General features: G+C 45.4%; 1 protein-coding gene across 20 annotated transcripts in view; it reads left to right on the top strand.

Moving 5' to 3' along the window:
• The window catches only part of LOC128697010 (uncharacterized), a 1,143,041-nt gene that overhangs the window by 410,202 nt on the left and 707,578 nt on the right, over window positions 1-25,261 (top strand). For 7 of the 20 annotated variants that reach the window (XM_053788515.2, XM_070090364.1, XM_070090365.1 and 4 more), the window contains one exon: window positions 14,479-14,574. In XM_053788515.2, coding sequence (XP_053644490.2) covers window positions 14,479-14,574 — 96 coding nt within the window. Of the gene's footprint in view, window positions 1-4,964; window positions 7,089-14,478; window positions 14,575-25,261 lie in introns of those variants that run through there. The other 13 variants (XM_070090352.1, XM_070090351.1, XM_070090355.1 and 10 more) reach the window with 7 other exon arrangements.

The raw sequence follows: 25,261 nt of genomic DNA on the forward strand, positions 1-25,261 counted from the left end.
TCTTCTTAGTGAAGAAAGTGATTATGTGAGGAATTGTGACACCTGCATAGAGTCGCTTGGTATTGTATGACAACCAAACCGCATTCACCTGATCATCACCACATGACACACGTTGAGTGAGTGAGGGAGAGAGAGAGAGAGAGAGAGAGAGAGAGAGAGAGAGAGAGAGAGAGAGAGAGAGACTAGTTCACATGCACACGCAGAAAACCCAGGAGACAATGAGTCATTACCTTCACAGTAACCTGCCGTATGCAAGCTGGCCCGTTCCTGCAGTGTTCCCGCTGCTCTCTCTCTCTCTCTCTCTCTCTCTCTCTCTCTTACACACACACACACACACACCTCAGTAAGGAATCGTTTAGGAGTCTGTACACAGTGTACGTCAGGCCCATACTGGAGTATGCAGCACCAGTTTGGAACCCTCACTTGGTCAGTCATGTCAAGAAGTTAAAGAAAGTGCAAAGGTTTGCAACAAGACTAGTCCCGGAGCTAAGGGGCATGTACTACGAGGAGAGGTTAAGGGAAATCGACCTGACAACACTGGAGGACACGAGAGAGAGGGGGGACATGATAACCACATCTAAAATACTGAGAGGAATAGACAAGGTGGACAGAGACAGGATGTTCCAGAGATGGGACACAGAAACAAAGGGTTATAATTGGAAGCTGAAGATTTAGATGAGCTACAAGGATGTTAGGAAGTTTTTCTTCAGTCATAGAGTTGTCAGGAAAGTGGAATAGTCTGGAAAGCGAGGTAGTGGAGGCAGGTACCATACATAGCTTTAAAAAGAGGTATGATAAAGCTCATAGAGCATGGAGAGAGTTGACCTAGTATAGACCAGTGAAGAAGCGGGACCAGGAGCTATATCACGATCCTGCAACGACAGTTGGGTGAGTACACACAAACACACACAAGCACGTCAAGAAATTAGAGAAGGTACAAAGGTTTGCAACAAGGCTAGTTCCGGAGCTTAGGGGAGTGTCTTACGAAGAAAGGTTGAGGGAAATCGGACTGACGACACTGGAGGACAGGAGGGTGAGGGGAGACATGATAACAACATACAAAATACTGAGTGGAATAGACAAGGTGGACAGAGATAGGATGTTCCAGAGAGAGGACACAGAAACAAGGGGTCACAATTGGAAGCTGAAGACTCAGACGAGTCACAGGGGTGTTAGGAAGTACTTCTTCAGTCACAGAGTCGTCAAGAAGTGGAATAACCTAGCAAGCGATGTAGGTATGACAAAGCTCAGGAGGCAGAGAGAGAGAGAGAGAGAGAGAGAGGACCTAGTAGCGATCAGTGAAGAAGCAGGGCCAGGAGCTGAGTCTCGACCCCTGCAACCACAATTAGGTGAGTACATCTGTACACCAGCAGATACCTAACGTATCTCTAAGTCAACAGATATCTTATAAAATAGCAAACACGTTGATATCTATACACTAACAGTTATCTTTTTAAACATATCACCTTTGCATATCTATATGCCAAGAGATACCTTTGAACAGATACCTTCTGACACAGCATACGCTTACGTATCTATACACCAAGATAATTATTTTCCCCCGTGTTCCTGGTGGATTGTTGTGTTGACTGGTGTTGGTCACTCTGGGTTGTATTTCTTGTACACACTGCGGCCTTAACCTTACACGGGGTGTCAGGAAGACAGTTACACGTGCTAGAGGCGCGCTGTGAACTACACTTGTGTCATACATGGCAACACCTGTGTCATCCATGGCAGTGCATGTGTCTTCCATGACAACACATGTCTCATGGCAACACATGTGTCGTCCATGGCAGTGCATGTGTCTTCCATGACAACACATGTCTCATGGCAACACCTGTGTCATCCATGGCAGTGCATGTGTCTTCCATGACAACACATGTCTCATGGCAACACATCTGTCATCCATGGCAGTGCATGTGTCTTCCATGACAACACATGTCTCATGGCAACACATCTGTCATCCATGGCAGTGCATGTGTCTTCCATGACAACACATGTCTCATGGCAACACATGTCATCCATGGCAACATGTGTCTTTCATGGCAACATATGTGTCTTTCGTGGCAACATATGTCATCTATGGCAACACGTGTGTTATCCATGACTACACGTGGCGTCCATGACAACGCATATGTCAGACATGGCAAGACATATGTCCTTTATGGCAATACATGTGTCATCCAAAGCAACACATGTGCCATCCATAGCAACATATGTCTTTCGTGGTAACACATGTCTCTCATGGCAACACATTCATTCAAAGCAACACATGTGCCTTCCATAGCAACACGTTTTCTGTGGCAACACATGTGTCATCCAAAGCAACACATGTGTCATCCATGGCAATGTATGTATCACACATGGCAACACGTGTCATCCATGGCAATATATGCGTCATCTATAACAACAGATGTCACCCATGGCAACATATGCGTCATCCATGGCAACACAGGGGGGACGCATCGTGGACTTCCGTAATGTCAACTAGTCAAGTGTGGCAGTTACTGGAGACAAAACTAAATCACCTCAACAAAGTACCGGATCAACCAGGCTGTGATGGCCACTCCGACCAGTGGACTACGAACAGCAACAGCCTGCTCGAACACGCAAACAGAAAGGCTGAGCTGCAGAGGTGGAAAAAAATTCTCGATATCTTTCACAGGTACAACACAGGTAGGGAGTCAGACCAGAGCAATATAGGCGTCGTTGGGTTAGGTAAGGTTTGTCAGGAAACAGGAGAAGTGTTTCCTGACGAGGGTTTTAGTTATTTTATGACCCGCAGCTGGAGATTTTGGTCATCTGACCGAGGCCTTCCACTGGCTTGCCGGTCCACCCCCTTTAAAAAATATGGTGATGATTATTCCATTAGATGGCTCGTACGTCGGACTGCGTGCGGCCAGCAGTAACAGCCTAGTTGATCAGGCCCTGATCCATTGGGAGGCCTGGTCGTGGACCGGGCCGCGGGGGCGTTGATCCCCGGAATAACCTCCAGGTAACCTCCAGGTAGGCGTTGTTTAGTCCTCATTCACTGCTGGTACTCACACAATGGCTGAAAATACTGGAAGTTTTATCTCCAAAATCCAGACACAAGCCATTCTGCACACGTAAAACACAGCGCCTCACCTACACCACTGTATGGAACTGATAAAGCCCCGGGTGGGCGAAACGTTTCCTTGAGTGTCTGTTGACATGCACAGTGCAGTAACACACTACAACCCTCCTAAAACAAATAGAACTTTCTGCTAAGTAGAATACATCAGTGTTGAAAGTTTGAAGCCGATCAGAAGAGGCTTTCCCAAGTTATTGCACTGAAACCAAGTTTATATTCTTTTATTATTATTATAAAAACCTGGGGGAACGCTAAACCCATAGGGGCCATACGGTGACTTAGGGAATAGAAAGCATTTACCTTTGTTTCAAGGAATTGAAGCAGTGGTCCAATTTCTTAGATCAAGAGCCCCCACCAACATCAAGAAACCTTCTTTGGGGGGGGGATATTGGTTTGTGAATCTGACAAAAGGGGAATAGTGTTGTAAGTTTGAAGCCGATCAGATGAGGCGTTTTTAACATAATAAGGGAGGAACACTGCAGCAGGCGTACTGGCCCATACTAGACAAGTCCTTCTCGAATCCAAACATAAGAACAGAAATTGTGGCTGAGACTCTTAGAAGACGAAAAATTGCGACAACTAGCCTAGCACCAGGCGAGCCTGACCCATGGCCGGGCTCCGGGAGTAGAAAAACTTGCGAAATTCATCAAAGGTATATCAAAGGTATGGTATAAATTACTGTTGGGAAGAGAGAAGGTAAGGTAATCAGGTGACCCGTCAAGGTTCCTACATGTGTGTGGGAACACAAACTCGTCGCCACCTGTGTAATACGCGGGATACCTTCACCTAACACAAGTATTATTACAGTGGTTTACACGCACTTGTGGGCACAGTCTAAAACCCTTTTTTTTTTTTTAATAAAAACAAGAGTCTAAAACCCTGGAAAAGTGTATCTTATATTTTGGGCATCAAATGGTAGGTCAAAATACTCTATATTTGTTGGCTTCGAACGTCGAGATGGGAGTGGGGGAGTGTTGTGTTGACGGTGGGTGGTGAGGTGGGTGAGGGGGTCATCATGATTGGTGGGTGTGGATGGGCGGGTTGGTGGGTGCCAGTGTCAGACGTCTTAGGTGCCAAATCATAAAGACTGTGGGTTTCAAACGAGGCAGACGGGATCGTCCAATCTGCGACCACTCTATTTCCCCACCCGCAGGAAACCAGCAGGGGGTCGTGGCAGACTCTGGCGGATTGTCACTACCTGTGACCGAGTGTGACGCCAGGTGGGAGTGACCGAGTGGTGACGCCAGGTGGGAGTGACCAAGTGTGACACCAGGTGGGAGTGACCTCCCCCCCATATGGTCAGGTGCGTGTACGCAGGCCAATTACCAAAAGCGTGTCTGGTGGTGATAATGAGATTACCTGACGCAGATTACCTGATGATAATGAGGTATTACCTGTTGATAATCAGAGGATCTGGTAATCAGGAGGCCATTATCTACTGAAAATGAGATTACTCGGAGATCGTAATGAGATTTCCTGGTGATAGTGATGAGTTTATGTTGTGAAAGTGATGTGATTAACTTGTTATATAAAGAAAGTGATACGATTACGTTGTCATATTTATGACATTGTGAAAGTGAGTTTTTTTTTTATAGCGAAGTGACATTATTGTTATAGTGAGGGGATTACCATGTGATAGTGATGATTTAATTTGATTTGTGGCATTAGAAAAACAACAGTAATAATAATAATAATAATAATAATAATAATAATAATAATGATAATCAAAATTATATTATGCTGCTCACTTGCCATAGCCCTAAAACTCTTCAATAATTAAAAATAAGACGAGCTACTTTCATTAATAATAGTAGTCGTGGTAGTTTGTTATTATGATTATTATTATTATTGATTTATTACTATAATTATTTATTAACATTTTAGTCACTTTCCCTCTCCGTGAAGAGGCAGAATCCTAATTAATCCCTCACTTCTACTTCACGGTCTAAAGAGTCACTCACTGCTACGCGTACTCACCAATCTGCCAAGTCACCACTCACTCACTACCTGCAAGAAAAACGCAAGTGGCTGAAGATTTTCCAGGATTGTGATAAGCCGCGTGGGATCCAAGGCGGATTCTTTACATGACGGGGACAAAAAGAGGATCAAGTTAAGTTATTGTTGTGTCCAGCGTTCGTGAGTCATTTTTCTCTTTACTGGGGAAAAATGTCAAGAAAAGTGGTAGTGGATGTGATTCTTGTTTCAGGAAGACGTAGGAATATTCCTTGAGTGAAGTGTGAGGTTGTGGCAGTGTGTCATCGATGTCATTCAGCGATGTTTTGGCTCTGTCCTTGTGGATGATGAGTAAAAGTCGTAACCCAGTAGGAGCGTGTCAAGTATCAGTGCTAGAACCAGTTGAACCTGTCGCAAGAGTGACAGTCCGTGGCAGTGGTGAGTGTATTTGACAATTTGTTTGCACGGATTGGAGCGTCTTGTCGCTTGAACACTTGATGGCAGACGGGAGAGGCGCGTAAGGTGTGAGTTCGTGTCCAGTGATAGACAGAAGAGGCACAAAGAATGTTGGATAAAGTTCTTTGACCTTCGTCAACATGCCAAGAGGTGATACCGGTACTCCGTCGGCATCCGCAACACCTTTTGTGTGTTCAGCTTCCTTATATAGAGGCTCTAATGACCCTTACACTGCCCTTGGTGTGCCTTATGAGGGCCATGCACCACATAACCTTAGGTCTTATCCTTCTTGCATGGCTCCTGTGTCTGGTCAGCGGTGCTCATTTTCCAATCCTTCAAGTGGCATTCCCTCACAAGTGAATATAAGACGGAGTGAGATGGTGTTAGGTGAGGCGTGCAGGAGCAGCAGCAAGTCTTGGTTGGTGGAGGAGCCTGTGTCAGGCTATACTGCCCCACGCCCCCCTATGTATGCCTCTGTTGTCTCCCTGGGCGAGGGAGGGAGACCCCTGGGGTATTACACACCACAGGTGACTGCTTCCCTTTCTCCAGTTGGCCTAAGGGGCCAGCTGGGTACGAGGGCCTTTGTGGGCAGTTCAGGGAACCACATATACCTCAGAAACCTCAATTTCTTGGCAGCTCCCATCCTAGAGAGGCACATGAGCAGGCCCAGGAGTCGCAGGACAGTGTGTTTGGGAGGAAGCTTCTCCCTGCCCACCCTCCATGAAGATGATGCTGACTGTTGTCCTGTCAGGAGCGCCTCGCTTCTTGTGGCCGACCATGGCATTCCTTTGACTACTCAGAAAGTCAACAACATTGAAAAGGCCGAGAAGATGAAAGCTCAGAATATAATGAAGATCACTGAGGACGAATTAATACCAAGTGTTGAAATTCACCGCAGCGTCAAGTATTCTCAGATGGACAAAGCCGCTGAGGTATCTCGAAGCTCATTAAGAACTAAGGGAAAAAGAAAGTGTGATCCCAAAGCCTTAGGGAGCGGTAAACATGTTTCATTCAGCGAGCCACCAGCGAAACCACCTTCCAGCCTCTCAGCATCTCGTGTCCGCCTATCATACGTGGAGTCCGTGGGCGACGCAGACAAGAGTGCTGAAAGACCCTCATCCACCAAGAAGAGGCTCTCATGGGCTGCAGGAGAAATACACAAAGCATCTCCTCCTCGTCCACAAAAATTCAAAGCCGTCTTGAACAATGAAATATTCGTCAGAAGGGGCAGCCTCAGATCACGACCTATCCCGTCAGAAGGCACGACTTTGTTCCCTCGCACCGAGTCTTGCATCAACATTCCCAAGTGCAAGAGGCGCCTCTCTTGGGCAACCAGCGAGAAGAAGAGGTTCAGCTGGTCTCCCAGAGGCACTTCGGCGTGTCTTGGAGGTTCGCGCGACAAACGGCGCTACTCCTTCGCCGGGAAGGACACTATGAGGTCGTCCATCAGGATGGGCACTCGAAGTCTGGTCTCCATCTCGTCGCCAGTGACCGGCAGTTTGGTTCACCTGGCTGGTCCTGGACCTCACTCAAACGTCATGCTGGCAGCCATCGTTGATCACCACAGGTGATGATCTCTCATGAACACCTATGTAGTCTTACTATTGATCATGCCTGATTTATATCATTATGCAGGAAAAGTAAAATATAAATACTCAAAATATTATTATTTGTATTATTAGTATTATTATTATTTATAATTATGGGGAAGTTCTAAACAGTAAGGGTAGCTTTAATACCCTGGATTAAGATCTCTTCACCCACATCAAGGACCTTCCCATCCCTTGAAGGGAATTCTTCAAAGGTGTTGACGGAATGAGGTCAGGTACCACTGGTGTCCGCTAATGAGGTGTACTGACCAAGTGAATTATATAGTGTTAGTGATGTGGCAGTGAGTGTGGTGTCAGATCGGTGTGATAGTGAATGTGGTGCCACATTAGTGTGATAGTGAGTGTGGAGTCAGATTAGTGTGATAGTGTGGAGTCAGATTAGTGTGATAGTGAGTGTGGTGTCAGATTAGTGTGATAGTGAGTGTGGTGTCAGATTAGTGTAGTAGTGAGTATGGTGTCAGATTAGTGTGGTAGCGAGTATGGTGTCAGATTAGTGTGGTAGTAAGTGTGGTGTCAGATTAGCGTGGTAGTGAGTATGGTGTCAGATTAGTGTGGTAGCGAGTATGGTGTCAGATTAGTGTGGTAGTGAGTGTAATGTTAGACTGGTGTAGTAGATGTGGCGTTAGATTGGAATATAAAGGTTTCAGTCAATTGCTTTGCCGATGTCCACCTCAGACCTGAAGATGCTTTGCTCAAGAGAAGTGTAGGTCAGACTGTCTGTGACTAAATCTAGTCGTTGATCGAAATTTTGAGATTTACCGTTGGTGATTCTTTGATCTCGCTTAGGTCGAAACCCCTCGATCGATCTATTGATTTCCACCACGATTCGTTAGTCTCCCTTCCCTTCCTTTTTTCATCCTCAGATCGCTATCTCTGCTTCTCCCTGACCCACGCGACACGATCCATATTACTCCCTGACCTCACCTAATCTCCCACCTCATCCTCACCTGTTTCCAAGTGATGTACTGAAACAGTATTTAAGGAAACAAAACAGTTGTAGAACAGGGTTTCATTGTAACAACGTTTCACTCTGTGTAGAGTTTGATAAAGTCCTACACGAGCGGAATGCTATATAATAAAAATTTGTTCCTCATCTTGTGTCGTTTCCCGCTGCCTTTAGTAAACTCGGCACCTGTCCGTCATACAGGTGAGTGCACCTGGTCATTACCGGCGGTGTAGCCCCGCCATGTTGGGCCACAGCGCTACTCGCATCACCCCCAGCCTTTCTGAAGATGCTCGTAATGTTAAACCATTTCTCCTTAACTGGGGATGAAAGAAAGGGCCAGTTTTGGACTCCATTACCTTTCCTTCTCCCTCCACACCTTCACCTCTCCTCTCCCTCTCCAATAAGCCGATTGAATGTATTATCAGGATCCCAGGCATCAGTTATCATGGAATTTGTTCCCTTCTGGATCTTCAAGAATGTAGGCTGTGATTTTGGCGTAGGATGGTTGTTCTTCAGGTGGCCTGGACCCCCAGGAGGAGGATTCTTCAGGTGACCTGGACCTCCAGGAGAATGGTTCTTCAGGTGACCTGGACCCCCAGGAGGATGGTTCCTCAGGTGGCCTGGACCCCCAGGAGGATGGTTCTTCAGGTGGCTTGGGCCCCCAGGAGGATGGTTATTTAGGTGGTTTGGACATCCAGGAGGATGGTTCTTCAGGTGGCTTGGACCCCCAGGAGGATGGTTCTTCAGGTGGCCTGGAGCTCCAGGAGATGGTTATTTAGGTGGCCTGGACTCCCAGGAGGATGGTTCTTCAGGTCACCTGGACCACCAGGAGGATGGTTCTCCATGTGGCCTGGACCCCCAGGAGTATGGTTCTTCAGGTGACCTGGACCCTCAGGAGGGTGGTTCTTCAGGTGGCCCCCCTAAATTCCATCAATATAACGACATTTATCTTTGCAAACATACAGGGTCTAAAGCCATCTACAAACAAAATTCCTTACATCAAGGGACTACTCACGGAGTCAAATGCAATGTTTACAGCTTTCACGGAGACCCACATAAAGGATCATTTTGACTACGAAATATGGATCCCAGGTTATAATCTATTCAAATGCGACAGACTAAACAGGCAACAAGGGAGGTTGGCTTGTGCATCACAGAGTCTCGCTCATTTGCTCAGAACTACTAAACACCTCAAATGATGTAGTTGAAGTTTTAGCAGTAAAGATTGAAAACCAAAACCTTGTTATTGTTTGTCATTGTGGTTGTATACAAGCCTCCGGATGAAACTTCCCAGCAATTCCAGGAACAGCTTTTGAAAATTGACCACTGTCTGGAAAATCTTCCAACTCCTACCCCGAACATCTTGCTACTGGGAGATTTCAACTTGAAATATTTAAAATGGAGGAGTGTAGCAAATAATATTCTAGCAGAGATCACCCCAGGAGGCAGCTCAGATGAAAATTCACACACACGCGAGCTATTAAATCTCTGGGCCAAATTCACTCTAAACCAGCAAATTTTTCGAGCGTACAAGACTAGAAAATATGCTGGACCTCATCTTCACTAACAACGACGATCTGATCCGTAATATAACCGCATCAAAGACAATACATTCAGATCACAACATAATAGAGGTAAAGACATGTATGCACAGGGCTCCTGACCAGCAAAATGTGAGCAGTCATGAGGGTGTCTTCACAAAATTCAACTTCAGTAACAAAAACATACAATGGGAACACGTTAACCATGTCCTAAGTGAAACAAGCTGGGAAGATATCCTAAACAACATGGATCTGAACTTTTGCCTAGAGCAAAATAACTCTGTGGCACTTGAAGTCTGCTCAAGGCACATTCCATTAAGAGAGAAGATGTAAACTAGAAAGAGAGAGATACTCCATGTACAGACAAAGGCGAAGAATCACAGAGCTGCTGAGAGGGGCCAATGTATCTGAAATACGAAGGGAGGCACTGGTCAGAGAAATAGCAAATATCGAACTTAAGCTTAAGGAATCTTACAGGAGACAAGAATCTCAGGAAGAACTAAAAGCCATAAAGGAAATAAAAAAAATACTTCTTATGCCAAATCTAAGGGTGAAACAACATCCAGTATTGGGCCGCTGCTTAGGCAAGATGGGACATTCACAGATGACAGCAAAGAAATGAGTGAGATACTAAAGTCCCAATACGACTCGGTGTTCAGTGAGCCGTTACCCGGACTAGAGGTCGACAATCTAAATGAATTCTTTATGACTGAGACCCAAAATATGGTCATCTCAAAAATCTATGATATTACCCTAACACCATAAGACTTTGAAAAGGCAATAAATGACATGCCCATGCAATCTGCCCCAGCCCAGACTCATGGAACTTTGTGTTCATCAAGAACTACAAGAAACCCCTGTCACGTACCTTCAGCATTCTATGGAGAGGGAGCATGGACACAGGGATCATCTCACACTCACTAAAAACAACAGACATAGCCCCACTCTTCAAAGATGGCAGTAAAGCAATTACAAAGAACTACAGACCGATAGCACTAACATCCCATATCATAAAAATTTTTGAAAGGGTTCTAAGAAGCAAGGTCAGTTACACAACCCAGGGCAACACAGAGTTAGAGCAGGGCGCTCCTGCCTGCCACAGCTATTGGACCACTGTGACAAGGTCCTGGATGCTATAGAGCAGTGATTCTCAACCAGTGATAAATTTACCCCTTGGGGTAAAAAAATTACATGGCAAGGGGTAAATATTTGATGCACCTGATAATTGAATAATAATTCAATTAAATTTCATTTTGTAAAATGTGTGTGTATTCACCTAATTGTGGTTGCAGGGGTTGAAACTCAGCTCCTGGCCCCGCCTCTTCACTGATCACTACTAGGTCCTCTTTCTGTTTGCTTCCAGAGCTTTGTCATACCTCGTCTTAAAGCTATGTATGTATGGTGTGTGTGTGTGTGTGTTAGAAAAGAATGTTTTATTTTTTTTTATTTTTTGGTGATACGAATGTATATTGCTATTTTTGTGCAAAACCTAAATAATTTTTTTTTCTGACCTTGTTTTTCTGCCCCTTTATGATGGCGATAATTTTTTTGTATGGAAGTAAGGGGGCAATTGAAGAAATACATCAAGCCGAGGGGGTTAATGATGGAGGAAAAGTTGAGAATCCCCGCTATAGAGGATAAACAAAATTAGCTGTAGTATACACAGACTTGGAAAAAGCCTTCGACAAGTGCGACCACGGTGTAATAGCACACAAAATGCGTGATAAAGGAATAAAAGGAAAAGTCGGTAAATGGATCTATAACTTACTAACAAATAGAACGCAAAGAGTAATAGTAAACAGAGTAAAGTCTAAGGCAGCTACGGTGAAAAGCTCTGTTCCACAAGGCACAGTACTCGCTCCCATCCTATTCCTCATCCTCATATCTGACATAGAGATGTAAGCCATACCTCCGTGTCTTTGTGGCTGACACCCGAATTGCCATGACAGTGCCCTCCATCGAAGACACCGCAAATCTCTAAGGGGACATCAACCAAATCTTCAAATGGGCCACTCAGAACAATATGAACTTCAATGAAGAGAAATTTCAACTATTCAGAAGTGGAAAACTTGAGGAAATTAAAAGTGTATCAGGGCATACAAATTCTAACCATACAATAGAGCGAAAAAGTAATGTGAAGGACTTGGGAGTGATAATGTCAGAGGATCTCGCCTTAAAAGACCACAACAATGTATCTACCACATCCACTAAATAAATGATAGGATGGATAATGAGAACCTTCAAAACTAGGGACGCCAAGCCCATGATGATTCTTTTCAGATTGCTTGTTCTCTCTGGGTTGGAATACTGCTGTACACTAACTGCCCCCTTCAAGGCAGGCGAAATTGCTGGCCTGGAGAGTGTACAAAAAACTTTCACGGCACACATAAGTACGATAAAGCACCTAAATTACTGGGAACGATTGAAGTCCCTTGATTTGTATTCCCTGGAACGCAGGCGAGAGAAAGACATGATAATATACACTTGGAAAATCCTAGAGTGATTAGTATCAAACTTGCACACGAAAATCACTCCCTATGAAAGCAAAAGACTCGGCAGGAGATGCAACATTCTCCCAGTGAAAAGCAGGGGCGCCACGAGTACACTGAGAGAGAACACAGTAAGTGTCAGGGGCCCAAGACTATTCAACTGCCTCCCAGGATAGGCCCCTGACTGTCTTCAAGAAGGCACTGGACAGACACCTAAAGTCAGTACCTGATCTGCCGGGCTGTCGTTCTTACGTTAGTTTGCGTGCGGCCAACAGTTATAGCCTGGTTAATCAGACCCTGATCCACCACGAGGCCTGGTCTCGGGCCGGGCCGTTGGGGCATTGACCCCCGAAACCCTCTCCAGGTATACTCCAGGACCCCCAGGAGGATAGTTCTTCAGGTGGCCTGGACCCTCAGGAGGATGGTTCTTCAGGTGGCCTGGACCCTCAGGAGGATGGTTCTTCAGGTGACCTGGACCCTCAGGAGGATGGTTCTTCAGTTGGCCTGGACCCTCAGGAGGATGGTTCTTCAGGTGGCCTGGACCCTCAAGAGGATGGTTCTTCAGGTGGCCTGGACCCTCAGGAGGATGGTTCTTCAGGTGGCCTCGACCTTCAGGAGGATGGTTCTTCAGGTGGCCTGGACCCTCAGGAGGATGGTTCTTCAGTTGGCCTGGACCCTCAGGAGGATGGTTCTTCAGTTGGCCTGGACCCTCAGGAGGATGGTTCTTCAGGTGGCCTGGACTCCCATGAGGATGGTTCTTCAAGTAACCTGGACCCCTAGTTAGTACCCCAGCCTGCAGTTGGTTGCCCACGGTGTCTACATTGTGTTCTTCACTACCTCCCCCTGCATGAAAGAGGTTTCTGTGGGACCTCCCATGTGTCACTGTAACTGCGGAGGCGATTGTGTTCCCTCACCTATATCCAGGCGTCCTGTTTTCAACTTTAATATCAGAAATGAGTACAAATTATTTACTGTTATGAAAAATAAGACATAATTAAATACCACATGAATTATGAAATGTCAAAAAATCTTTAGTAATGCTTAGGAAAATTGGACATCAAACCTGTTGGTGGATGTTATTAAAAGTTTTATTGAATAATTAGAGGAATTTTCAAGAGAGTCCTAGAAATGTCTTTAAAGGAAATGCATAGGCAATAGCTGGTGAATATACCTGGGTAATTACCCTCTCATAAACACATTCAGCTTTATGGGATTCATTCTTTCCGATCAGGTTGTCACCCATAATCCAGGGAACTTTGTAATTGTATACGAAGAAAGTGTCGCAGGGCGAATATTGATCACCTTATTGAGCTTTGAGCATTACCCTTCAGCGTGCAGGTTCGTCAGTGTTAGTGTACTGTTGTGGGTCGCATCTTGTTTAAGGATCTAAGGACGTCATGAAAATAAGCCACACTGCTTGGCGGCTTTCCCAGGTTATACTGGGTTATTACCTCTCCGGATTCACTAACCCATGTAAAGTCTCCTTTGTTATGCACTTTTTCACTACCTCAGGTGATGAAATATTCAGGATTCTACTTCCCTAGGGTGTCGCTACCTGACGACCATTAACCGACACAGAAAACAGATGTGGGATAATTAGGTTTGATCTAAGAGGAGGGCGGCTCTAATTCCCTGAATCAAAAGCATGAACGCTCTCCTCCCCCGTTGAAGGAGGATGCAAGTATGAGAGTGATTGCAACCTCCTCATCGTTAGCTGAGTGTTATGAGGAGCAGCTGGTTGTTAAGCCGCGGTGAAGACACCAGGCTCTAGTTAATGATGCCAGCCTTGAATGATGGTGAGAGGGAGGTAGTGGTGGGAGACCAAGTGAGGGAGGGAGGGAGGAAGGAAGAGCAAGGGGATTCTAGGACGAATGAATAGATGATTGGATCTTCTTTCTCAACATCAATTTAAGAAAAGAGCTAAAGAATATCTAATGAATGTGGCCACAGAAAGGGAGGATGGGGATTTCTTGTATGATTAAAATGTTCATTAATGTTAAAATGTTCATAGTTGATGTTCATTTCTGTGGGCATGTGTACATGTGCTCATGAGAAGTGACAGGGACCACAATAGAAATAGGTCACATTGACTTTCTTAGGTTACCCCGAGTTAAACTTATATAGTGTTATTTTTGTGCCCATAACACCTGTGTGCTCTCAAGACCATTGTAAAAAATTATTTGGATACACTGTACACGAAACTTACTCCACAAACACTCATTTCTGCCCCACTCCACAGGACACCATCTCTCTCCCACACCCCCAATACATGTCTATCCGACACCTTACACCACACCATCTCGCTCCCACACACACCACACCATCTCCTACACCCCCAGCACGCCACTAACTATATCATTTCTTCTCACAGCCACAACAGGCAAGAGACAACGCTGGTACACCCGGTAACACAGAAGTCTGTGGTCAGAGCAGAGGCCATCCACTCCCCCCCGCCCGCTGTACCAAGGTAAGTACCATTACAACCTAATATATTGAGGTGTGTACCAGGATAACACGTCCTCACAATCACTCTACGGCCTCACATATTGACGTGCATCATTGATATTGTGAATATTTCCGAAGCTTTTATCTTAATAAGCCGTAGAGCTATGTCAGTAGCTGTCACAAGTGGCTGATCATCCAAGCTATCTTGACTGTGTGGGCGTGCGGGACGCCAGTAACAACAGCTTATTTGAGCAGACAGCCAATAAGAAAGTTTCTGGTTAGGCTGAGAGTAAAAGAGTCCTCAAAAAGGTCACAGTCTTATAAAGGTGATTTATTCTATTGTTCTGTGACTATAAACAAAGCTTTCTCCCACACTGGTGTTATACCAACTTCCACAGTGTTGTACCAACTTCCACAGTGTTGTACCAACTTCCACAGTGTTGTACCAACTTCCACAGTGTTATACCAACTTCCACAGTGTTGTACCAACTTCCACAGTGTTGTACCAACTTCCACAGTGTTATACCAACTTCCACAGTGTTGTACCAACTTCCACAGTGTTGTACCAACTTCCACAGTGTTATACCAACTTCCACAGTGTTGTACCAACTTCCACAGTGTTGTACCAACTTCCACAGTGTTGTACCAACTTCCACAGTGTTGTACCAACTTCCACAGTGTTGTACCAACTTCCACAGTGTTGTACCAACTTCTACAGTGTTGTACCAACTTCCACAGTGTTATACCAACTTCCACAGTGTTGTACCAACTTCCACAGTGTTGTACCAACTTCCACAGTGTTGTACCAACTTCTACAGTGTTGTACCAACTTCCACAGTGTTATACCAACTTCCACAGTGTTGTACCAACTTCCACAGTGTTGTACCAACTTCCACAGTGTTATACCAACTTCCACAGTGTTGTACCAACTTCCACAGTGTTGTACCAACTTCCACAGTGTTGTACCAACTTCTACAGTGTTGTACCAACTTCCACAGTGTTATACCAACTTCCACAGTGTTATACCAACTTCCACAGTGTTGTACCAACTTCCACAGTGTTATACCAACTTCCACAGTGTTGTACCAACTTCCACAGTGTTGTACCAACTTCCACAGTGTTACGGTAAAATTCATGTGCAACAGTGGTATTTTTATTATGGAGAGGTTTCGCCTGTTCAGAAGGTTTCTTCAGTCGAAATACAGAGGTGAGAGTTGATGTTGGGGATACCCAGGTTGTACATGTGTCTCACTCACCATCCAGGATGTACATGTGTCTCACTCACCAACCAGGTTGTACATGTGTCGCACTCACCACCCAGGTTGTACATGTGTCTCACTCACCATCCAGGATGTACATGTGTCTCACTCACCAACCAGGTTGTACATGTGTCGCACTCACCACCCAGGTTGTACATGTGTCTCACTCACCATCCAGGATGTACATGTGTCTCACTCACCAACCAGGTTGTACATGTGTCGCACTCACCACCCAGGTTGTACATGTGTCTCACTCACCACCCAGGTTGTACATGTGTCTCACTCACCACCCAGGTTGTACATGTGTCTCACTCACCATCCAGGATGTACATGTGTCTCACTCACCACCCAGGTTGTACATGTGTCTCACTCACCACCCAGGTTGTACATGTGTCTCACTCACCACCCAGGTTGTACATGTGTCTCACTCACCACCCAGGTTGTAATTGTGTCACACTCACCACCCAGGTTGTACATGTGTCGCACTCACCACCCAGGTTGTACATGTGTCGCACTCACCACGCAGGTGTTGTACATGTGTCTCACTCACCACCTAGGTGTTGTACATGTGTCTCACTCACCACCCAGGTGTTGTACATGAGTCTCACTCACCACCCAGGTTGTACATGGGTCTCACTCACCACCCAGGTTGTACATGTGTCTCACTCACCACCCAGGTTGTACATGTGTCGCACTCACCACCCAGGTTGTACATGTGTCGCACTCACCACCCAGGTTGTACATGTGTCACACTCACCACCCAGGTTGTACATGTGTCGCACTCACCACCCAGGTGTTGTACATGTGTCTCACTCACCACCCAGGTTGTACATGTGTCGCACTCACCACCCAGGTTGTACATGTGTCGCACTCACCACCCAGGTTGTACATGTGTTGCACTCACCACCCAGGTTGTACATGTGTCGCACTCACCACCCAGGTTGTACATGTGTCTCACTAACCACCCAGGTTGTAATTGTGTCGCACTCACCACCCAGGTGTTGTACATGTGTCTCACTCACCACCCAGGTGTTGTACATGTGTCTCACCACTTAGGTGTTGTACATGTGTCTCACTCACCACCCAGGTGTTGTACATGAGTCTCAGTCACCACCCAGGTGTTGTACATATGCCTCACTCACCACCCAGGTGTTGTACATGTGTCGCACTCACCACCCAGGCGTTGCACATCTGTCTCACTCACCACTCAGGTGTTGTACTCTCAGTAGTAGTAACCAGTGTACCAGTAGATGACTCACTACCAACCGTCTCTGCCTGAGTCACTGTCTGTATTCATATTGTGCTGACCACAGCAGTATTCAAAGACCCCCTCACATATGGGTACTGTGGGCGGCCAGTCAGTCATACGAGAGGAGCAAGGAGGCAAGGTTACGGCTGTTTGGGCGCTCCCCACATTATCCGTAATTATACATACTTCCAGCCTACGTGAGTATTACTTTACCCTATCCACGTGTCGAACCCCACATGATAAATGGTGGCACCGGTGTGGAGCGTGGATTTAAGTTTTTACGGGTATTTCAAGACGTTATAAGACTGAGTAGCCGGCGGGTCAAAGGTGAACCGTCTCACCCACTCCAGCTACTCGCTCCCCTCACAACCTCCACCCTGTAACCTGCAAGCCTGTTGCAGCCATTTCAAGCTTCCTGGCTTAGTTCGTGTGCTAATTGCTTCAATCTCCGAGGGGTTGACCTGGATTTTGCAATTAAGCCAGTCAGTAAGCCAGACTGTGGAAGTGAACGCCAGTCAGCCTATCATCCAGCCTGTCTCCTGTCATCCACCTGCTCCTCCGTGCTGTGTGCATCGTTACCCGTCTTCCAGTCAGCCATTCTCGTGGCTTAAGCCAGTCAGCCAACCCAGCTTCTAACCCAGCTGAGAGAGAGAAAGCCACGCAAGTTCCTCTGAAGTATTGTCTTATATATCGCTTTGTGCTCCCTGTTGGATGCTAAGAGTGAATTTCACCATTCCTGTGGCATAGAGTGGCTTAGCAAGCCACCTTCGTGGGTAGTGAGTGGAGTGCGCGCCAGTGAGCGCCAGCAAGAGTCACACCCACCACCACCACTCTACTCACACCACCACCAGCCATCCACCTCATCTACCTGTGGCTGTTTGCACCCTTGTACCGGGTCCTAGAACTGTTTTGGCTCACATAATTGGTCAAGAGATGTAGCTGAGCGCCACCGATAAAGCCAGTTATGTGAGTTCACCGAGAAAGCGCATTTCTTCACGACGACAGTGTGAGTGTCGGCGTCATCACCGCGCAGGACAACCTTCCTCATCACCAGTCATCACCGTCGACTACTACAGACTTCAGTGATAATTTTCTGTTTAGAGACATTTTTCTTGCATTTAAAGACATTTGCGTGTGTGAGACATTTATAGTGAATTTCTTGTGTACTCTAAACCTTGTGTTTTCAGTGTAACTTTATTATTGCAGTGATTATTTCTACACCTTATTTTGTTGCACTTGTTCTGCAGTGAATTTCCACTTAAGCTTGTGTCATTTCTCTATTTTTTTTTGCCTTATGTCCTTGAGTAAGTTCACTGAGATCATGTCCCAGTCACTTTTGAATGTTAACTTAGTGTATCATGCCAGTCAAAGTCAATATGAATCAGTCCACAGTACCAACATTCCCTTACTGACTGAAAGACAATACCTAGCCCTTGAGCAATGTGTTTGTTCTCACAGCTTGTACCTGAGATTTGTTAAAGTGCTGCGAAATGTGAAGTTCCGATTAAGTTCCTATAGATCCGTGAATTATTTATTAACGTAGCCGAGCGGTCAGGCACTAGTATACTGTCACTCCTGTCTGGACTCCAGCCACAATATTTGCATGCAGGATAGTGCTGAGACTACTATCCTTGCGATGGCGACTTGTTCAAGTATTCGTTCCTTCCCAGGGGACACTTTGAGAAGAACTTTACTTGCAACGAGTTATGCCATCTCTTGCTGATGCCACAAGCCGTGCAGAAAGACGTTTCTGTGGTTAGTGTGCTCACTTGAGTGTTGTTGTTGTCCCTTGTGTTTCAGATTGTGATCCCATCCTAGTTGACAGTAGTCAGTGCATTGTAAGAAGTTATTTCTCGAGTAACTTTCACATGTTGACGCTTGTAAGTGTAGTTTCTTTATAGTTGATACCTCGTGTCACGGTGTGCGACTCAGAATATCAGCATTGTTCACCGTGTTCATTTCTTTTCTCCTGTGCTTGCAGTTTGAGATAGTAGATTCGTTCTCCCTTGCTCATATTGCGTGTTATAGCGTTAATTTTTTTCAACCGGGGGGAGTCATCCACTCCACCGAGTTTGTTCATTCCTCCAGTAAGAAAGAACCGATCCCTTGTGTTCTGGTGATTCGATTCCTGCTCCAGGAAGATCTTATTCTGACTGTGAAGCCACCAGCACCCATTAGTAACTTCGTAATGAGCCAAGAATTAGTAATTCCACAGTCACTAGTGATTGTAGCTGTATCTTTTGTAGATACTCATTCAGACTGTCCTCAGTCAAGGCATGTGTTAGCCATTGCAGAGGAATTCGATCCTCCCAGAGATGATAACCATTCTGCATATGTCAATCTTACCCTAGCAGAGTTGGGGTTAAATGTAAACAACCTGTATAGATGAATAATTACAGTATCAACTTATCAGTATTCAAGAATTTTTTTTTTGTGTTCATGTTCTCTCCGCATTCTGAGAGTTAACAGTCTAGATTTGAGTGCACCGAATCTGCCTTTCTGTTAAACACTCTTTCTTTGTATATATTCCTTCCTCAGAATCCGTAGATCACATGAATACAGATCGATCGATCAAATTTTTTTTATCACTTCTATTGTGTAATCCCAACGTTGAGTTTCATTCGATGAGTTGTGCTATATTATACCTTGTATTGCATTACAGTTTCAGTTACGTAAGCTTCCATTCCAATGTTCTACTTATATATGTTATAATGTTTAATTGTTGTGTACTTTGACATTGTATAGAATCAGCCCAAGCTGTATACCTGCCATCACTAGTTTGTCTTAGTTGTATGTCGGGACGACATACGTTAGCATCGCCGAGCTCTCAGTAGTAGTAACCAGTTACCAGTAACCAGTGTACCAGTAGATGACTCACTACCAACCGTCTCTGCCTGAGTCACTGTCTGTATTCATATTGTGCTGACCACAGCAGTATTCAAAGACCCCCTCACATATGGGTACTGTGGGCGGCCAGTCAGTCATACAAGAGGAGCAAGGAGGCAAGGTTACGGCTGTTTGGGCGCTCCCCACATTATCCGTAATTATACGTACTTCCAGCCTACGTGAGTATTACTTTACCCTATCCACGTGTCGAACCCCACATGATAGAACATCTGTCTCACTCACCACTCAGGTGTTGTACACATGTCTCACTCACCACCCAGGTGTTGTACATGTGTCTCACTCACCACCCAGGTGTTGTACATGTCTCATTCACCACCCAGGTGTTGTACATGTGTCTCACTCACCACTCAGGTGTTGTACATGTGTCTCACTCACCACCCAGGTGTTGTACATATGTCTCACTCACCACTCAGGTGTTGTACATGTGTCTCACTCACCACTCAGGTGTTGTACATGTGTCTCACTCACCACTCAGGTGTTGTACATGTGTCTCACTCACCACCCAGGTGTTGTACATATGTCTCACTCACCACTCAGGTGTTGTGCATGTCTCACTCACCACCCAGGTGTTGTACATGTGTCGCACTCACCACCCAGGCTTTGCACATCTGTCTCACTCACCACCCAGGTGTTGCACATGTGTTTAACTCACCACCCAGGTGTTGAACATGTGTCTCACCACCCAAGTGTTGAACATGTGTTTCACCACCCAGGTGTTGCACATATGTCTCACACCACCCAGGTGTTGCACATGTGTCTCACTCACCGCTCAGGTGTTGCACATATGTCTCACTCACCACCCAGGTGTTGCACATATGTCTCACTCACCACTCAGGTGTTGCACATGTGTCTCATCACCCAGGTGTTGCACATGTCTCACTCACCACCCAGGTGTTGCACATATGTCTCATCACCTAGGTGTTGCACATGTCTCACTCACCACCCAGGTGTTGCACATATGTCTCACTCACCACTCAGGTGTTGCACATGTGTCTCATCACCCAGGTGTTGCACATGTCTCGCTCACCACTCAGGTGTTGCACATATGTCTCATCACCTAGGTGTTGCACATGTCTCACTCATCACCCAGGTGTTGTACATATGTCTGACTCACCACCCAGGTGTTGCTCATATGTCTGACTCACCACCCAGGTGTTGCACATATGTCTCATCACCCATGTGTTACACATGTGTCTCACTCACCCAGGGGTTCCACATGTGTCTTACTGATCTACTGTTTCCCTTGTCCTTCACATATATTTTTTATTGATAATAAGACACGTATTGTAATAATATGATTCGTGTGAATAAGTTGAAGAATGGAGAGTTTATGACAGAGGTGTCTCGTAGCTCGCTTGGTAGCGCACTCAGCTCACACACATAGTGTCCGTGGTTCAATCCCCGGTACAGGTGGAAACGTTGGGCATGTTTCCTTACACCTACTGTCCCTGTTCACCTAGCAGAAAGTGCGTACCTGGATGTTAGTCGACTGTCCTGGGTTGCATCCGGGGAGGGGTAGTATACCTTAGATAGGTCTAGAGGCTTTGCAATGAGCTGAGTTAGGCTGACAGCTTATAAAATTAATTTATGTAAAAAAAATTATTTACGATTTGTACGTTGTGTGTTTAGAGTGTGTTGTCGGAGTGTTTCTTGCTGGTTGTTGTTAAAGTGAAGTATTTTAGTTTTGTTTATACTAATTTTGTTGACATGACTAACCAGTGTGGTGGTGCATCTCAAACACGATTATGAAGCTACATCAACACGAGGTGAGACGTGACACGTAATGTTATTAAAGCACACCGTTGGTGATGGGCTGTAAACAGCATAATGTTATTATCATGATGAGATATGTTGGGTATCATGTGTACACTTTGAACTTTACTCGTGTACAGCGTCTGTTCAGTTCTTCTGTTGTACACACCACCAGGAACCTTACTCGTGTACAGTGTGTGGTTCAGTTCCTCTGTTGTATACACCTGGAACTTTACTCATGTACAGTGTGTGGTTCAGTTCCTCTGTTGTATACACCTGGAACCTTACTCGTGTACAGTGTGTGGTTCAGTTCCTCTGTTGTCTACACCTGGAACTTTACTCGTGTACAGTGTGTGGTTCAGTTACTCTGTTGTATACACCTGGAACTTTACTCGTGTACAGTGTGTGGTTCAGTTACTCTGTTGTATACACCTGGAACTTTACTCGTGTACAGTGTGTGGTTCAGTTACTCTGTTGTATACACCTGGAACTTTACTCGTGTACAGTGTGTGGTTCAGTTACTCTGTTGTATACACCAGGAACCTTACTCGTGTACAGTGTGTGGTTCAGTTCCTCTGTTGTATACACCAGGAACCTTACTCGTGTACAGTGTGTGGTTCAGTTACTCTGTTGTATACACCTGGAACCTTACTCGTGTACAATGTTCCTCTTGTACTGTCTCGAGTTATTCTTTTTCTCTTCCTCTTCCATCCTTCGAAGCTGCCTTGACACCGGTGAAGGGCTTTTCATCCAAAGAACTAGAGCTACCTCTCCTTTTCCTTGGATCGAATTCGATTCCCTCCCATTCCCCAAGGCGCCCCATCACCGCTGCAGGTTCAGCACTCTCTCACGAAATAACTGAAGACATCAGTCTTAATGTCTGATTTTGGTGACCTTGCACTTGCTGGAGTTGAACGGCAGTTCAGCTCCAGTCCGTGTAATTCCTCGTGTAGGTTTGGTCTGGGACTGGATAGCGGGGGGCATTGACCCTCCCAGAAGCAACTTTTATGTTGTGATTTAAGTAGTTTAGAAAACCAACAAGTTGAAAAATGGGACATTTGTGCAATACTTGGGGATCTGTATTGAGGAAACGCTTCGCCGTACATTGGCTTCTTCAGTCCAATACAAAGAAGAACGGTGAAAAATGAGGAGTCTGAGGACTGATTCTCTCAAGCTTTTGTTTATATTTTACTGTGTACTCGTGTTGTACTCACCTTGTGCTTGTACGTGGTCTTGTGTTGTACTCACCTTGTGCTTGTACGTGGTCTTGTGTTGTACTCACCTTGTGCTTGTACGTGGTCTTGTGTTGTACTCACCTTGTGCTTGTACGTGGTCTTGTGTTGTACTCACCTTGTGCTTGTACGTGGTCTTGTGTTGTACTCACTTTGTGCTTGTATGTGGTCTTGTGTTGTACTCTGTGCTTGTACGTGGTCTTCCGTTGTACTCACTATGTGCTTGTACGTGGTCTTCTGTTGTACTCTATGTGCTTGTACGTGGTCTTGTGTTGTACTCAACGTTGTGATTGTACGTGGTCTTGTATTGTAATCACTTTGTGCTTGTACGTGGTCTTCCGTTGTACTCACTATGTGCTTGTACGTGGTCTTGTGTTGTACTCAACGTTGTGATTGTACGTGGTCTTGTGTTGTACTCACTTTGTGCTTGTACGTGGTCTTGTGTTGTATTCAACGTTGTGCTTGTACGTGGTTTGTGTTGTACTCAACGTTTTACTTGTACGTGATCTTGTGTTGTACTCAACGTTGTGCTTGTACGTGGTTTGTGTTGTACTCAACGTTTTACTTGTACGTGGTCTTGTGTTGTACTCAACGTTGTGCTTGTACGTGGTCTTGTGTTGTACTCAACGTTGTGCTTGTACGTGGTCTTGTGTTGTACTCAACGTTGTGCTTGTACGTGATCTTGTGTTGTACTCAACGTTGTGCTTGTACGTGGTCTTGTGTTGTACTCAACGTTGTGCTTGTACGTGGTCTTGTGTTGTACTCAACGTTGTGCTTGTACGTGGTCTTGTGTTGTACTCAACGTTGTGCTTGTACGTGGTCTTGTGTTGTACTCAACGTTGTGCTTGTACGTGGTCTTGTGTTGTACTCAACGTTGTGCTTGTACGTGGTCTTGTGTTGTACTCAACGTTGTGCTTGTACGTGGTCTTGTGTTGTACTCAACGTTGTGCTTGTACGTGGTCTTGTGTTGTACTCAACGTTGTGCTTGTACGTGGTCTTGTGTTGTACTCAACGTTGTGCTTGTACGTGGTCTTGTGTTGTACTCAACGTTGTGCTTGTACGTGGTCTTGTGTTGTACTCAACGTTGTGCTTGTACGTGGTCTTGTGTTGTACTCAACGTTGTGCTTGTACGTGGTCTTGTGTTGTACTCAACGTTGTGCTTACTAGGTTCGATTCATAATTATCTTACGGCTTAACTCCTAATACCTCTAGGACCCTGCCATACCTATTATTGAAGCCGTGTATGGTCTTCCTTCCTTCCACTTGTTGACTACAGCGCGATTAGAATACTGTAAGCGTGGTTCATCTGGCTCGTTCTTGCATCTCGAAGGGACTGCCCCCTACCATTGCCTGTGTTAGTTACCAGAGGTCAAAGGCACTTGTCGATAGACACTTGGCCTTTTTTTGTGTGTGTGTGTGTGTGGGTTTGATTGTTTACGTTTGTGTGTATGTGTACTTATTTGTGGTTGCAGGGGTCGAGTCACGGCTCCTGGCCCCGCCTCTTCGTTGGTCACTACTAGGTCCACTCTCTCTCCCTGATCCATGAGCTTTATCGTATCGTGTGTGTGTGTGTGTGTGTGTGTGTGTGTGTGTGTGTGTGTGTGTGTGTGTCAATGACTACAAATATTAAGAACAGTAACAACACACTAGTGACAGTATTTACTATGCTCGGCCTCGCACAACAATGTTGATGTGAAGGCTTAAGCAGATATATTGCAGCGAATATCTAATGGTGAACACAAAGAAGGTGATGTAGTGTTGTTAGTGGTGTGGTATGTATGGTAGTGTTGTTAGTGGTGTGGTATGTATGGTAGTGTTGTTAGTGGTGTGGTATGTATGGTAGTGTTGTTAGTGGTGTGGTATGTATGGTAGTGTTGTGTGTGTTAGTGTTCATAGTGGTGTGGTATATATGGTAGTGTTGTGTGTGTTAGTGTTGATAGTGGTGTGGTATATATGGTGGTGTTGTTAGAGGTGTGGTATGTATGGTAGTGTTGTGTGTGGTAGTGTTGTTACTGGTGTGGTATGTATGGTAGTGTTGTGTGTGGTAGTGTTGTTAGTGGTGTGGTATGTATGGTAGTGTTGTTAGTGGTGTGGTATGTATGGTAATGTTGTGTGTGGTAGTGTTGTTAGTGGTGTGGTATGTATGATAGTGTTGTGTGTGGTAGTGTTGTTAGTGGTGTGGTATGTATGGTAGTGTTGTGTGGTAGTGTTTTTAGTGGTGTGGTATGTATGGTAATGTTGTGTGTGGTAGTGTTGTTAGTGGTGTGGTATGTGTGGCAATGTTGTGTGTGTTAGTGTTGTTAGTGGTGT

This window comes from Cherax quadricarinatus, chromosome 31 (genome assembly GCF_038502225.1).
Source record: "Cherax quadricarinatus isolate ZL_2023a chromosome 31, ASM3850222v1, whole genome shotgun sequence".
Lineage (NCBI taxonomy): Eukaryota > Metazoa > Arthropoda > Malacostraca > Decapoda > Parastacidae > Cherax > Cherax quadricarinatus.